This window comes from Punica granatum, chromosome 7 (genome assembly GCF_007655135.1).
Source record: "Punica granatum isolate Tunisia-2019 chromosome 7, ASM765513v2, whole genome shotgun sequence".
In the NCBI taxonomy this organism is placed as follows: Eukaryota; Viridiplantae; Streptophyta; class Magnoliopsida; order Myrtales; family Lythraceae; genus Punica; species Punica granatum.
The window spans coordinates 23,044,100-23,059,070 of record NC_045133.1 but is presented as its reverse complement, the minus strand read 5'-3'; the positions used below and the strand labels follow the sequence as shown (position 1 = coordinate 23,059,070).

Here is a 14,971-nt window from a genome sequence, read left to right as displayed (position 1 = left end):
AGTGATATACGCGAACATGGGCTAACTAAGTCGCTGGATTTAATGGAAACTCCTTCGGTCAATGCCACTATCTTCAAACTCTTATATATGGGCCTATAATTTTTACTGAATATGGATGGAGAGGAATTCGAGAGTATTCAAGAAGACAGCTGATTATTCAGGAAAAAAAAAAAAAGAAGCTGATTCAGTTCCCAGTTTGGTGAAGAAAATTGCGAATAGTATTAGTGAAAGAATTCATCTTTTGCTTAGGGTCAGATTTAGCTAGCAGATTCATATTTAGCTGTTAGATAGTATCGATTAATTTTTGATATTCAATTTTGGCAGGTGATTAGGTCGATAGTTTCTCTATTGCTCATCTACGCTTTGAGCTGATACTTTGTAAATTTTCCCCAGTGATGTTGGACTCGGGAGGGTGTGGAGCTTTGTAAGTATGATTTTTCGGTTACATAAGAGGGCCGAGGACCTAATTATATAAGTATGAATTTGATTGAACAAAGATACCGACACTTTTTCAAAAAAAGAAAAAGAAAAGGGCTAGTGAGATATTGAAAATTAATATAAGTTCTATTACAAAATTTTAAACGATATTGAAAATTAATCTATTTTATGAAATTTGAAACGATAATTTCAATAACATTTTCCAAAGAAATATCATATTGCCTAGTTATTAGTTGCTGTATAAATTTTCTTAACTGTTATTATAGATTTAATTTGTTTTAAATTGTTATTTTGGGTTTAATTTTTTAGTAATATATACATTGAAAGTTATACATCACGATCTAATTATTTTTCATCGTTATTGGAATATATCGAAATCAGTTTCCGCTGCGAAGCGCTACGTATTTTTCACTATTATTCCCCTAATGTACCAATCTCCACAACCACAGCATATTATAAAATTAAAAAAAAAAATTCCCATATCATAGACCCAAAAAAAAGAAAAGAAGATATATTTTAATATATACTACTAGAAATTAAAAAGAGACAGACAGGTGACACGGTGCCAACTGTAACGTGGCTGTAGACTCCATTCCTTCACCTCCTCCTCCGTCTTCTCCTCCTCCTCCTCCTCCATCACTTGCCTTTTCTCCTCCATAGCTCTCCACTCTTCTCACAGACTGTCTCTCTCACTCCTCCATTATTATTCCTCTCTTCCGCCACTAATACCTCTCACTCACCCACCCACATTGATTGAAGGGTAGCCAGAGAGAGAGAGAGAGAGAGAGAGAGTGTGCGTGTGTGAAGGGTTGGATCGGAATTCAGCCGCCATGCACGCGAAGACAGACTCCGAGGTGACCAGCCTCGCCCCATCGTCCCCTACCCGGTCCCCCCGCCGGCCCGTCTACTATGTCCAGAGCCCCTCCCGCGACTCCCACGACGGGGAGAAGACGGCCACCTCCTTCCACTCCACGCCAGCCCTCAGCCCCACCGCGTCCCCTCCCCACTCCCACTCCTCCGTCGGCCGACACTCCCGTCAGTCCTCCTCCAGCAGGTTCTCTGGCTCCCTCAAGCCCGGCTCCCGGAAGATCACCCCCAATGACGGATCCCGCGGCGGCCGGAAGGGTAGCGGTGGAGGGGACAAGCAGTGGAAGGAGTGCGCCATCATCGAGGAGGAAGGGCTCCTCGAGGACGAGGGCCGCGAGAAGGGTCTCCCCCGCCGGTGCTACGTCCTCGCCTTCGTGCTGGGGTTCTTCGTTCTCTTCTCCTTCTTCTCTCTGATCCTCTGGGGAGCCGCTAAACCCCAGAAGCCCAAGATCACCATGAAGGTCCGCCGTTCGAGCTCAGATCTGCCCAATTCCCTCGCTCTTTGGCTTCATTTCCCATTCGATTTCTCTGGGGTTTTGCTCAATTTTGTGATTCTTGTCGGGTTACTTCGTCGCAGAGCGTCACATTCGAGCAGTTGAAGATTCAGGCGGGATCGGACAGCACGGGAGTGGCCACCGACATGATCACCGTGAACTCCACCGTCAAGCTCGTTTACCGGAACACCGGCACATTCTTCGGCGTCCACGTCACCTCGTCCCCCGTGGATCTCACCTACTCCCAGCTCACAATCGCCTCTGGAGCTGTAAGCAATGAACACCTTTCTGCCCAAATTATCGATTTCAGCACAATTTCCATTTCATCCGTCATATCGATTCGTGCGTTTGCGCAGTTTCTTTTTCCGTTTGGACTAACTGGGGTTAAATGGGGTAATGGGTCCTGCAGATTAAGAAGTTCTATCAGTCGAGGAAGAGCCACAGGACTGTGTCGATTTCAGTGGTCGGGGACAAGATCCCTCTGTACGGCAGCGGATCCGCTCTCACCACACCGTCGTCGGGGTCGAGCAAAACCACCACGACCGCGCCGGTGCCGTTGAAGCTGAGCTTCGTCGTCCGGTCGAGAGCTTACGTCCTGGGCAAGCTGGTGAAGCCCAAGTTCTACAAGAAGATCGAGTGCTCCGTCAACTTCAACCCCAAGAAGCTCAATTCCCCGATCAACCTCGAGAAATCTTGCACGTACAGCTGATCAGTCCCGCGGATCAAGATTACCCAGTTGGGGTTCTTGATTAGTCGATTATTATTTATCTTTTTTTTTTTTTTCTTTCTTTTTCTCGGTTAAAAAAGATCGAATTTTTATGTTAGTGGGACGGGAGAGAAGACGCGGGACAGCTCAACGGGCAGGTGTCGGAGTTGATCGGGCAGGGGAATCGGGTGGCGGAGTTGGACTTTCTTCGCTGCCCGAGATGCCCGGGAGGGGAAAGGTTGATTCCGTGGTGACTTGTGAGTGGGGGTGGTGGTGGTGGCTTTTTTGCTGTGTTTTATTATTATTCTTTACTTCTTTCTTTTGATATAAATGATAATAAATAATATTATTATGTGTAAAAGACATAAAATTGTTTATTCAAATAGTGCACATTACAAGATCTTTGTTTACAATTAAGCCCAACTTATCATGTTCTTTATGTGTTCCCCATAACATAAGTCATTGCAAAGGAGTGGTTAGACGGACCTGCTTGAACTTGGATACGACTCGGGTTTTCGGCCACATAAAAGGTTGCCATTGTTCAAAAAGCTTTGACGTTGAGTATCTTATAAGCACATACAAGGGAGGGAATGAAAAGAGGACAATGAAACGAAACCACTTACTTGGTCCATAATCATGATGGGAACCTTCACTTTGTTTTAAAACTTTATTCTGAGTCCAGACTACCAAATCATGCCTCTCACATGACTCTAGCCGTGCTTACACTTACCACTCGACATGCAATTTCCATTACCGACTGCGCTCTCGGTTTACAACAAGGACACAAGGAACTCTTGAAATGTCGATGTTTCTTTTCCAATATAAGTATGAGAATCCCTGATGGCCTCTTATAAGTTGAAACCTGCCTCAACATTTTTTTAGCAGGCAATCAGACATATCCCTGACACATCCTTAGCCACAATCGGACAGTTCTTTGCATTCGGTGACTGCCCTCAACTCGTCGGTCAAACTTGGTCAATGGGCACGATCAACCTTTGACTTTGACTTCTTTGATCATGTTGAAAGTGTCTGGGGCAGGAGCAATTGAATGCCATCTAACGTTTGATGCCATTGCAAACTGGATCACAGTCATGAGCACATCAATTGATGGTGCACATGTGTTGGCCGTCACTGTCTTCGGAGGCAATGGGTTGGGCACACATTTGAACGTCCAAAATCCATCTCATGAGCAACAAGGACGCGAGTTGAGCATTGATCAGGCTAGCTCTCCAGACGTGTATAACATGTTAGGTAGCAGCAGCGCCGGCACGCACTCTTTGCTCGCAGGCACGGTCATGTATGTCCGTGAATGAAACTTCCCGTTCATAAGATCAGGCATACACGTTCATGAATGACACTTCACGTCCATAGCAGGTTCATGGACGACAGCCATGTCCACAAGCATACGCTCATACGTCCATCAGTATCACATCCCATCACTCACGTCCAAAACAACCCAATTCACGCAACACATGCAATTCATTTCTAACTCAAGTTCATATGTGCGTAATACCCCTAGATCACACTCCAAAGCTTGCCTCGATCACCCTCCACCCCCATGCCATTGCACGCACAAGATTCCCGAACTTTGAAAGACGCACCTCAAAACGACTAATGATCACAGATAATCCATTCATATCTAGCCATGTTTCATGATGCCTGCGGCATGCCAACATTTCGTCATACACTTCTTCGTTTGTGTCCTCTCCCGTCTACGTCGTACACCGCCACACCCCGAGGTACACTATGAGAAGCCACAAAATCCGAAAAAACACTCCAGGGGTCCAACATTGGGCTAAACTAAAGAGAGAAAGATGCTATTTAGGTCCACAGCCCAAATGACATCCGAGGACCTCTGATGGAAATTCAAAAAATGAGGGACTCTCCTCACAAATAGCGCTCTGTCCGAGGACCGACGAGGAAACTGGGCTAATCTTCGTCATCAACGAGCTCGCTGGTCTGAGAAGAAAACCCTAGGACTTTTCCCAGCTCGTCCATGGCTTTTCCTCAACACCATTTCGACACGCAGACGCAGCTTCAGCTACAACAATCCGATCCCTTTAGGTATTTTTCCATTTCCCTTTTCTGCAATTTTTTTTGTTTCTTGATCTGATGTTGTGCGTTGTTTTCTCATGGGATTCATCATCGTTGTCGCCTTAAATTTTCGATTTTCCTGCAGCAACAGGAATTTAGGTCCGATGGACGGCCAGATTTCGCCGCCGGTGGGGTATTACGCGCCCAACAATCTGCAAGATCAGTCTCAGCATCCTCCTTACGTTCCCCCTTGTAAATCTGGCAATTTCAATCTCACCCCGCCCCCTTAATTTTCCGCTTCCATGTGGATTCTTGTGATTTTCGTGGAAAAAAGTTGCATTGGCCGGGCATCCTTGATATATGCAAATCAGGAAATTCAATTCCATTTTGCTGCATTTCTCTAAGTTAATCTTTTGAGCTAAATTCGATGACTCTGGCGATGTGAATAGGCTCAATTCTACGTTGTTGTGTTGTAATTGCGGATGTGCCTTCCCATAGGCATCCGAAATGCTCTGATTTGGATTGCCTTTTGTTTGTGTAGCTAAAACAGGACTTCTTAGCGTCATTTCGTTGCCCTGTTTCTGACTAAATTAGCTCCGGAGTTAATTTGGAATTTTGTGGTTGTGGTGTAGTTCATGTTGTCGGGCTTGCTCCGATTCCAGTCCCTGGCACAGATGGCACTGATGGCGGGCATGATTTGCAATTCAACTGCGGGTTGGAGACAAATAGGAAAAAGCTGAAGGAGCAAGATTTCTTTGATAACAATTCACAGATATCGTCCCTTGACTTCTTGCAAGCACGATCTGTCTCGACAGGTCTAGGTTTGTCCTTTGATAATAACAAGATGGTGTCTTCGGGAGACTCAGCCTTGTTGTCTCTCCTCATAGACGATGTTGATCGTGAATTACGCCAACAGGATGCAGAGATCGAAAGATTTCTCAAACTTGAGGTTTGATATCTCGCCAATCACAATAATTTCTCCGCTGAATTAGATCTATCCCTATCCATTTTGCCGCTGACAAGCATTTAACACTGAATCATTCAGTAACAATTTTGGTGTAATCATCATCCTAAGCTCTTTATGACACGTTGAACTGGCTTTTCGTAGTCCTTGCTCTTAACTTTTTCAGCATGGTGCAGTTAGTGTTATATCGCAAATATTATCGTTGTTCTTTGACACATCTTCTCTGTTGCTGAATCATCAATTTTGGTTGAAACTTGACAACATTTGGCCCCATTCCCTTATTTGACACTGATGCAATAAGAGCAAACTTTAGTTGAGGTCCTTGTTTTTCCTGGTGATGCCATTTATGCTTTATCATCTTGGCAAATCTAAATTATCCTTTTCTTAGCATGGCAAGTTCGTCGCCTGTTTGGAATATTAGTTAGTCTCATCCTTTCGGTTTCTCCTTAATATTTGCTAGTGCTAGTACATTCTGGATTAAATTGATTAATAATGTTAGTTAAGCTTCACCCAGATTTGATCCTGTTTTGGAAAACATTATTTCTGCTTATATCGTCTTCTTGCCTTTAGTTATGGCTGTTGATGCTCTTCAACTTATGCATTACTTTGTGTAATATTTTCTTTCTACAATAGGACAGTCTTAACCATTCTTATTTTTAGGCTGAGCGGTTGCGACGAAATATTTTAGACAAGATTCAGTCGAGCCAACTTCAGCACCTCTCCTTATTGGAAGATAAGGTTCTCCAGAAACTTCGCGAGAAAGAAAATGAGCTCGAGATAATAAACAGGAAGAACATGGAGCTCGAACAACAGGTGGAACAACTGACTGTGGAAGCTGGTGCTTGGCAGCAACAAGCCCGTTACAATGAGAACATGATCTCTGCACTCAACTATAACCTTCAAAAGATTTACGCACAGAGCCGAGACAGTAAAGAAGGATGTGGAGACAGCGAGGTCGATGATACTGCTTCCTGCTGCAATGGCCGTGCCACGGATCTGCACTTGCTCTGCAAAGAGAACGGTGAGAAGAGGGATACGATGTTGTGTAAGTTTTGCAGAGTGAATCGAGTTTGCATGCTGCTGTTACCTTGTAAGCACTTGTGTGCGTGTAGAGAGTGTGAGAGTAAGCTTAGTTTCTGCCCGCTGTGTCAATCCTCAAAGTCTGCGGGTGTGGAGGTATTTATGTAATAGCATTGTTATGTAAAGAATTAACAATATATCTTAGAAATCATTTATCCCCTTGGAGCTCATCTCTTTCTTTTGTGTCCTTGCCTTCTTTGGTGATATTGCATATATATTCAAGAAACTAGTTATTTGAAACTCATAACATGGGGAAATGAAAGAAACTTAGAACTTTTGCTGCATGAAATCGGAGATGGGACGATTTAACTTGTTACTGCAAATGGAAAGTTTTTTGTGGAACCCGTAGCTGGAGATTGAGGGTGTGCATTCTGCTTAAGTTCAGTCACGAACTTTAAGGGGCTCTCGTGGTCGGTTTTGTTGCGTCTGCTGCTCTAGGTTTTGAATAGAGTCAAAGAGGGGCTCTCTTTCTATCTATCCGTATCCGATTCTTAGTAAGCATTGAGCTAGTTGTCTTATGTCGTTTCCATTTCAACAGAGAAAAATGATTACTGGAAGGGACCATTTTATTTTTCAGCTGTTAACCTATGGGACTGTGTCCATGGATTGGAACTTGCCCATTAGTTTCATTATCACCATTACAAGCTCTTCTGTTCTGCTTTGTTTTACAATGCTAGACTTCGGATAATCTCCTATCTGTTTAACGCTAATGAGAAGCTTTTGTGCTTTGCATATTTGTCGATGAAATTAAAGATGCCCCGTTCCAGCCATTTTACAGTGAACATCGCCAACCTGCAGGGTAGAGGTATGCTTCAGTCTTCTTGGAATTAGAGGGAAGTGGAAAAGGAAGAGCCATATAGTTTCACGTAGTCTTTCGCATTCTTATCGGCCCTTTTGCCTAGAATCATTTGGGTCATTGGAGATAGTATTCCTCATCTCTGATGACAGGAGGCTTATCAGTATCATTTCATTAAACAGTTTTAGATATGTTCGATGCTTTTATTGAACTCCGTACTTCAGCACCGTCTCATTGCAGAGGTTTGGGGACTTCTCCTCCTCTTTCAATCATACAATAGGCAACAGGGGAAACACCAGCTTCTGATTTGATCTCAGGCGTTCCATGGTAGTCCGATGACGCAGTTGTGATCTTTGAGGGTGCTCAGGATTCAACGAGAACAGAACAAGCATGAATGTGCATTTATTCTTTCAAGCCAATAGTGAGACAGACTGCAGATACCAATGGCCAATGTTCTCTTTTCCGGATGATTTGAATTGTCTTGGTTCGGAGCTGAGAAGGTGGCTTCACATACTGTTGTCTAATTTAGTCCTCGACCACATCCGAAAAGCCTGTTCTATTTCGCGGGTAGCTATATGAAATATATATGCTTTAAATGATCGGAATCCTGACATGCACATTTGGCATGGTTGATGCAAATTGCAGGGCGTTAGGCTTATGGGAATCTGGTTGCCTTATGAAGCTTGTGAGTGGGATCCCATGTAGTACCTTATGGGCCTCTACGTCCAACTTCTTCGTCTATAGAAACCGCGTGGCTCTAATGGGCCATGAGTTTCGTAATTATAATTCTAGGCAAAAATAAAACATAAACAGAGGAAACACATGCACCAGACATGTCAAGAATTTCCCTAACGTTTTCTGATCATTAGAGAGGGGCCTATAGGGATAAGGATAGGAGATGGTATGGAGAAAGCCAGAGTAACAAGAATCGAGCTCTGAACTTCTAGTCCCCGGTTGAGGGTAGAGTACCGAATGAAAGAAACCAAACTTCATTCTCTATCTGATTCCTTGTTGCATCTAAGCTCCCCAAGCTGCCCACACCCTGCATCAAAGCAGACGTTCAGCTATCAAGTGCGCCACCTGCATGCTGCAGGATATGTGAATGTTATGGTTCCAATTCTAATGTCGGGGCTTCTATAGCTGATACGTTAAAGAAATCTCCAATTTGTAGTATCTCTGCAGGATAGTACGTAACCCTTAATTAAGTTATTGATCAAGCTTATCAGGGTTAAAAGTACTAACATTCTACACCTTTAATATAGGAAAAATTACCGTTCCTTGTGCTATGTATTGTCAGATCAACTTTTTGTAAGGTGAATGCCCCATTCTTATACGTGAATTCCATTATAATAAGTTGATCAAATGACTTGCAGGTATAAACAACAGTTCTTTAAAGAGACCCATGATATATTTCATTATTATGTGTTCAAGTTTATGGTCATATATATGATCATTGCCCTGCGCCACTTTCACTTTTCACAACCAGATGGTAAAAAGGTTGTTGGTTTTAATTAGGGCTTGACTGGTTGTTGGGCACAACCCAAACGACCGATCACCATACATATATATAGAGACTAACTCGATCGACGAGCTTACCCAAAAAGGCAGCACCATAATTAGGGTTACACCATAAGTCCTCTAGTTCCTCTGGATCAATCATCAGTAGGGCACGCAGGGAAAGTAGGAATCTTGAGGAACAAGATTTGGTTGATGCTATTGGAGAAACTAGTTGAAATGTGCCCGGGAATCCAGAATTATTAAAAAAAAAAAATTCACCCGATAGTAGCTCATTCAATTTATATGAGTAATACCTAATCGAAATTACTCTAATAGCGAAGCAGTATGACTATTGTAAGCCCAGTTTTTCATTTACAACGATCCCAATTGAATATTTATGTTATACGTACATTTAAAGTGGATAAGTGATACTCGCCTCATATATCATTATTCACTAGGATGAGGAGGAGGAAGATTGATCAGATCATGAAAGACCCTTTTTCTAATCATGCCCTAGAAAGTGGTGACAGGCCAGAGGGAATTAAAGTGGGGAGGATAGATATATTGTGCTTCCTTTCATGATTAATACTATCTGCTAAAAACCCTATCATTCCACCTCCACTTCCACCTCTCCCACTCAAACATCTGATCACACCCTCACTCTCTGTAAATTACCCCATCTTTAATTCACTTTCCCACCCCTCCTTCTCTCTTTTATCTTAAAAATGGAATCACCTAAAGCTCCCCTTTGGGGGAATGAACATGTACTATATGTGCATGCATGTATGAATACGAATATGTGTAGTGTATCTCTGTCAGAGATCTCCAATTTATGGCAACAGAGAGCTTTAACTCTCTCAGTTCTTCCAATGAAATAATCTTTGAATTGGGAGAGGAGGGAAGGATTAGGAAGCTCTTATTCCCTATAAAAGCTGTTTTCCACTTTCTTTCTCTCTTCCTTCTTTTTTACCTCACTTTCTTTTCGGTAATGCATTCCGGTATTCAAAAATCTGAAAGATCTCAACTAATCTAGTTCAAACCGGATCTTTTAACTTGAATTTTCTCCATTTATAATATTCGAATTTGAAATTTTATGTCTTAATAAAAACAAATGCGAATCATTCAAATCAATCCAAATTGGTTACTCTCACTTTCTTTTTGTGGGGGTTGATCTTCTGCCATCTCTAATCCATGGCCTTCCCTCCACTTTGCATCCTTTTCATCAGATGTTGTACGCATCGTATTGCTTTTTTGGAGCTTTAGTGCATATTCTTATAGCTATTGCCTAGGTTACAGTATTCCCTTCCTTTTTATTTTTTTCAGTGGGCACGTATCTTCTGATCGTTCGTGTACGACCGTCGTGATGTTTGTACTAAACAATACAAGATATTGTTCGTTCCACCATATTCGGGATTTCGATTAACAATATAGTAGGATCTCCCCATCACGATACGGAATATTCTATAATTGATAATTCCCTCTAACGAAATCAGTCCCCCAGAATATAGTTATCGGTCCGAGCCACCTCATATCGTGACTACGATAGCGTGCTTTGTTTGATTTTTTAATAATAATTAAACTCAGCTCAACTCAACTCTATTCTGTTCCAAATTTAACAATATAATAATAATTATTTTGTTTTTTTTAATTCAATTTAATAATACTTTCTCACTCATATTTTTTTCTAATCATTTTTAAACTTACATTTTATAATATTTTGTCACTCCTACTTTTTCCTAACTACTTTTATAATCAATTTTTTAATAATATATTTCTCAAATACTTTCACATCTATATATACATACAAATATATATTCTCACATATTAATATATTTATAAATACTTGCGATCATTACACAAAATTAAGTTGAATTGGATAACTTATCCAACTCCAAAACCAAAAGCAAGCTTAGAATTGGTGCTGCAGTGTTTCCATTGTAATGGATTAGTATTAACTGCAAAAGTCCTCGTGTATGGTTGTAATTATCCGATGAATGCTTTCTGCTTAATTAGGTAATAGGATAACATTTAACATGTATTATCACAGTCCGTAGATCGGTTTAAAAGTTCTCATCACTGGAACGTACCCTCAATGTGTATGACCATATGTAATTATACCGTGCCATTTGCCTGTCTTCCCCCCCACCCTAAAAAGCGCTTCAATTTATTATTTCATAAGCACACGTCTATCGGATCGAGGATATTGCAAATTAATCACTCGAGTGATATACAAAAATAACATTTCCCTAGAGAACCCAAGAAAAAGAGAGGATAGAAAAAGGATTACCCTACGAAGATCAATTGCTTATAATTTCCCACAAAATTCCATGAGATCGGGCAGATTGGCGTTTTCATGTCATGCATTATTGGCATACCACCGAACAAATTTTGCCGCTTTTAACACCCTACCTTTTTTTTTTGGTGCCCTGGTAACATTGGAGGTGAAAGGTGGGTCTTCATGTAGCATTGCATGGAATGATTGGAGAAGATGATGGTGGGACCCAGATAGGTTTTCTTCGGTGATGATCGAAGGGGAGCCTTCTGATCAAGGATCAACGGCAGTGATCATGATCCCCCATCCGGTTAGTGGACCCTACTCTCCATTTGTCTTTCAAACGTTCACTGCATATGTGAAAAGAAGAGAGATTTTGATAGAAAGGAGGAAAGGAAAAGAAGGTGACGGGCATGTGAGCCAACAGCCTTTGTGTTCCCCCTCTAAAGATGATCTCCAACCCAATCTTTCTACATAATACCAATTTTCTATGGTATGTCACCTGATATTCGAATAATTACTAATTCTCGATTAATTCAATTTTTAATTCGTCAACTTAGTACTTAAGGAGCGGAACTCTTTTATCAACGAATTCAAAACCTTACTTAAGAAAATGTGCATCGAACCACATGAATAATCTTAAATTAATACATATGACCAATTTTATCTGTCTTTTTTGACATTTGGGAGACCATGCTTTTTAGGGTTTAATCATATTTATGTCAACAACACAGATTCTTTTGCAATAGTAACAATCAACTTTAGGGAAGGAATCGTCTCAACATGCTCAATCAAGGCCCCATCGATTATCCAGATGGTCAGTTAAACGGGCCGAAAGATGATTATTTACCTATCCAATAAGTAATAAATTATAAACTAATCATTCATCTATTATAGTTATTAACCTTTTTGAGAGCGCGGTTGGCAAAATTGATTTGTTTTCCTTGTTAATTATCACGTATTTCACAATCCTAGGTTAATATTTAGCAGAAGATTATATTGGTGATGGAAAATATTTAAATTAATGTCTACATGTGTAGATGTAAGTAAAGATATATGTGCAGTGAAGGACTGCAAAAATTAATGTGTAGATGCAATTGATGATTTCAAAGAGTGGAAGAATATGTGCATGTCAGTGGAATCACGGATATTCCGAGTCTAATAGCTGAAATTAATCTCGTTTAAGCGTGACTTGATTCTGATCATGGGGTGCTTCTACTTTGTTTCGAATTCCTCCACTGTATGTAAAAATTATCCACTGAAAGTGCAATTTCTGTTGCACCACATATCATCGTGGTTGAAGATGTGTTGTACTTGAATGCATGTGTTTGCCTCATTATTTAACTCCAATCCTCATATACAGCGAGTGTCAAGTAACAAATAATTAGAAAAGATTACATTTAAAGATTTTGCGTTTGGAACCTCTTATATCGGTGCAACTAGTCCATGATAAGTGCAACAATGTTGGGACATCATGATTCAGTGGATGATAAGCCTTGTGTGTGTGATGTAATGATTTGAAACTTGAAAATTAATTAGATATATGCAATTCTAAAGTACGTATGAGGGGATTCGAAGGACAAAGACGCACTAAGGATCTTGTCCTATTATTGTTCCACAATTCAAATTGAAGGGTGTAAGTGCGATCAAATTAAAATAATTCTTAGAACTCTCTTTTCCATATAAAAATGCATTCTTTTGCTAACTTTGGTAGAAAAATAATGTTCTTACGTTAGTTGTAGGTGCCTTTAATTTGTAATTTCACGTAGAAATCGAAGTGATTTATTAACAAAAGTAAAGGAAGAAAAGGAAAAAGGGAAGATAGATAATGGAGGGGTAAGACATGACTTGTTCTCTTCTTTTAATGTAACTGATCTAAATTGGGTTTAATTGGGCTTTTGCGTTTCTTTATATATGGTAGCAAATGTCAAACAATTGTACAACCAAAGCATTAGTATCTTTCTATATTTCTAAAGCTTTCTTTTGCATGCATGAAAGGTTCTTTATATATTTGGGGTTTTCCTTTTTTAGGTAAACGGTAAGTTCATGAACATGTCGAAATGTATTAGGTTTGAGAAGTCTCATTGATAAAAATTAATTAAGAATCTCTCGATTTCAAATTAATTAAAAGCGAGCGTCACTGCACGATTATTTCTTGAATTGAGGTATTTTTTCGGCAAATTGGCTTGATGTGTTTAATTTGATATAATTTAGACGAACTAATTATATATTCTTCTCCAGTTGAGATATAAGAATTATAAATTTATTGTCTTCAAATAAAAGAAATTGTCGATAGACAAATATTTAAATTGGATAAGTTTTTATTTTTTTATTGTTTGTATTAGATATAGGAACTAAGTTTCTTATTTGTATATAGTATTTTTATTTTTATTTCACTTCTTGGCTGTAGCTATGGACTTCAAATTGTCGTAATAAATTATATCGGATTGAAAATTACACAAGGCCATAATAATGTACGTGCAAATAATGTGAAACAGACAAACAAAGAGGAGAGTGCAAGAAGAGACGAGCTGAGAGAGAGAGAGAGAGAGAGAGAGCCTCTGTAGCTTGTCGTATCGTATACGAGTTCCTATTCTTTATTGATGTACGTTTAATAACTTCTAAAATATTTTTGGAGAGAGAAGTTATCATATGTATGCATATGCACATATACACCGTAGGTGGATACACCATGAACATCATCATCGTCTAAACAATGGCTTCATTCAGATATTCACCCTGTCTTCTATATGTTGTCTCTTCTCAGATCTTGATATTCTCCATTTTAATATTTGGTCGAAAATTTCGCTGTCATCGGGTCACACTGTTGATTATCTTTATGAGTATATAATCAAATTAATTTGAAGTTTGCGGAAGATTAAATTTGGAATCAGGATTAATTACCTGAGAAAAAGAAAATCCTAGGAAATCATCGGTGTATAAAATGGCTCGGTCGTCTCAGTCGGAACTTTCTAAAATGCATCAAATTATAACATAAATTTCTAGCATTTGATTAATTTGGGTTATAAATAAGAGACCAAATTAATAAGTAATTTTAAAGGGGAAAGGAGAGGGAGAAATTTATGGGAAAGTGGGACTGAGACAATTCAACTTTATATGTCGCCAATAATAATGAGAATCATAGGCACATTATCAGTTGAGTATCTGCGGGAAATAATTAGTCATCATTTTCCTAATGTTCAACTTGCAGGGTCCATCTTTGTGCCCTTTACCTATAAATATGTTATTATTTAATATATATACGCTCACAATTACAAAAATGAATAAAAGAACTCCAGCCTGAAAAGTACATTATATATACATGGAATAGCATCTATTGAAAATGTTCTCTTTGTACTTTCAATTAATCTGGGTCGAGAGAAAAGAAGAAAATTTGTATATATATCCTCAGGGATTAAGTATAGCTTATACAACTAGAAAATTAAGTTAATAGTCATTGGTTAAATAAAATGGAATGAGAATTAACTCAATCGATATCTCTTGATTAAATATGAATTATCGCCTTCGCTCCGTACATTGTCGGACGATGCTGCAGTAAATCTGCTTTCTCTTATGGGGTATTTATATTGCGTTTGGTTTCATAGTAGGATTTTAAAATCAGATTTTGATTTTAAAAAAGAGTGGTATAAATGTGGCTCACCATTTGACTTTGTATGATTTATGTTGTTTTGTTGTGGAAAAAAGTGGTATAAATGGGGCCCACTCTTTGACTTTGTATGAGTTATTTTGTTTTATAGTGGATAGAATTAAGTTAGAATTGTGATTCTAAAATAATATCCTAAAACCAAACAAGGCATTAGTT

General features: G+C 39.6%; 2 protein-coding genes across 3 annotated transcripts; both read left to right on the top strand.

The window, feature by feature from the left end:
- The first annotated feature begins 1,014 nt into the window (after positions 1 to 1,014).
- On the top strand, positions 1,015 to 2,905 carry LOC116214826. Its single transcript, XM_031550303.1, has 3 exons — positions 1,015 to 1,766; positions 1,883 to 2,068; positions 2,209 to 2,905. Exons 1-3 carry the CDS (start codon positions 1,269 to 1,271, stop codon positions 2,506 to 2,508), a joined length of 984 nt encoding a protein of 327 aa, XP_031406163.1. The 5' UTR covers positions 1,015 to 1,268; the 3' UTR covers positions 2,509 to 2,905.
- A 1,455-nt stretch (positions 2,906 to 4,360) lies between these two features.
- On the top strand, positions 4,361 to 6,757 carry LOC116215452 (probable BOI-related E3 ubiquitin-protein ligase 2). 2 transcript variants are annotated; one of them, XM_031551163.1, is made up of 4 exons: positions 4,361 to 4,569; positions 4,691 to 4,791; positions 5,172 to 5,488; positions 6,164 to 6,757. In XM_031551163.1, the coding sequence occupies exons 1-4, from the start codon at positions 4,502 to 4,504 to the stop codon at positions 6,689 to 6,691; spliced, it is 1,014 nt and encodes a 337-aa protein (XP_031407023.1). In that variant the 5' UTR covers positions 4,361 to 4,501; the 3' UTR covers positions 6,692 to 6,757. The 2 variants fall into 2 exon arrangements, with proteins under 2 accessions (XP_031407023.1, XP_031407022.1); XM_031551162.1 differs by having other exon boundaries at positions 4,363 to 4,569; positions 4,685 to 4,791.
- The last annotated feature ends 8,214 nt before the right edge of the window (positions 6,758 to 14,971 follow it).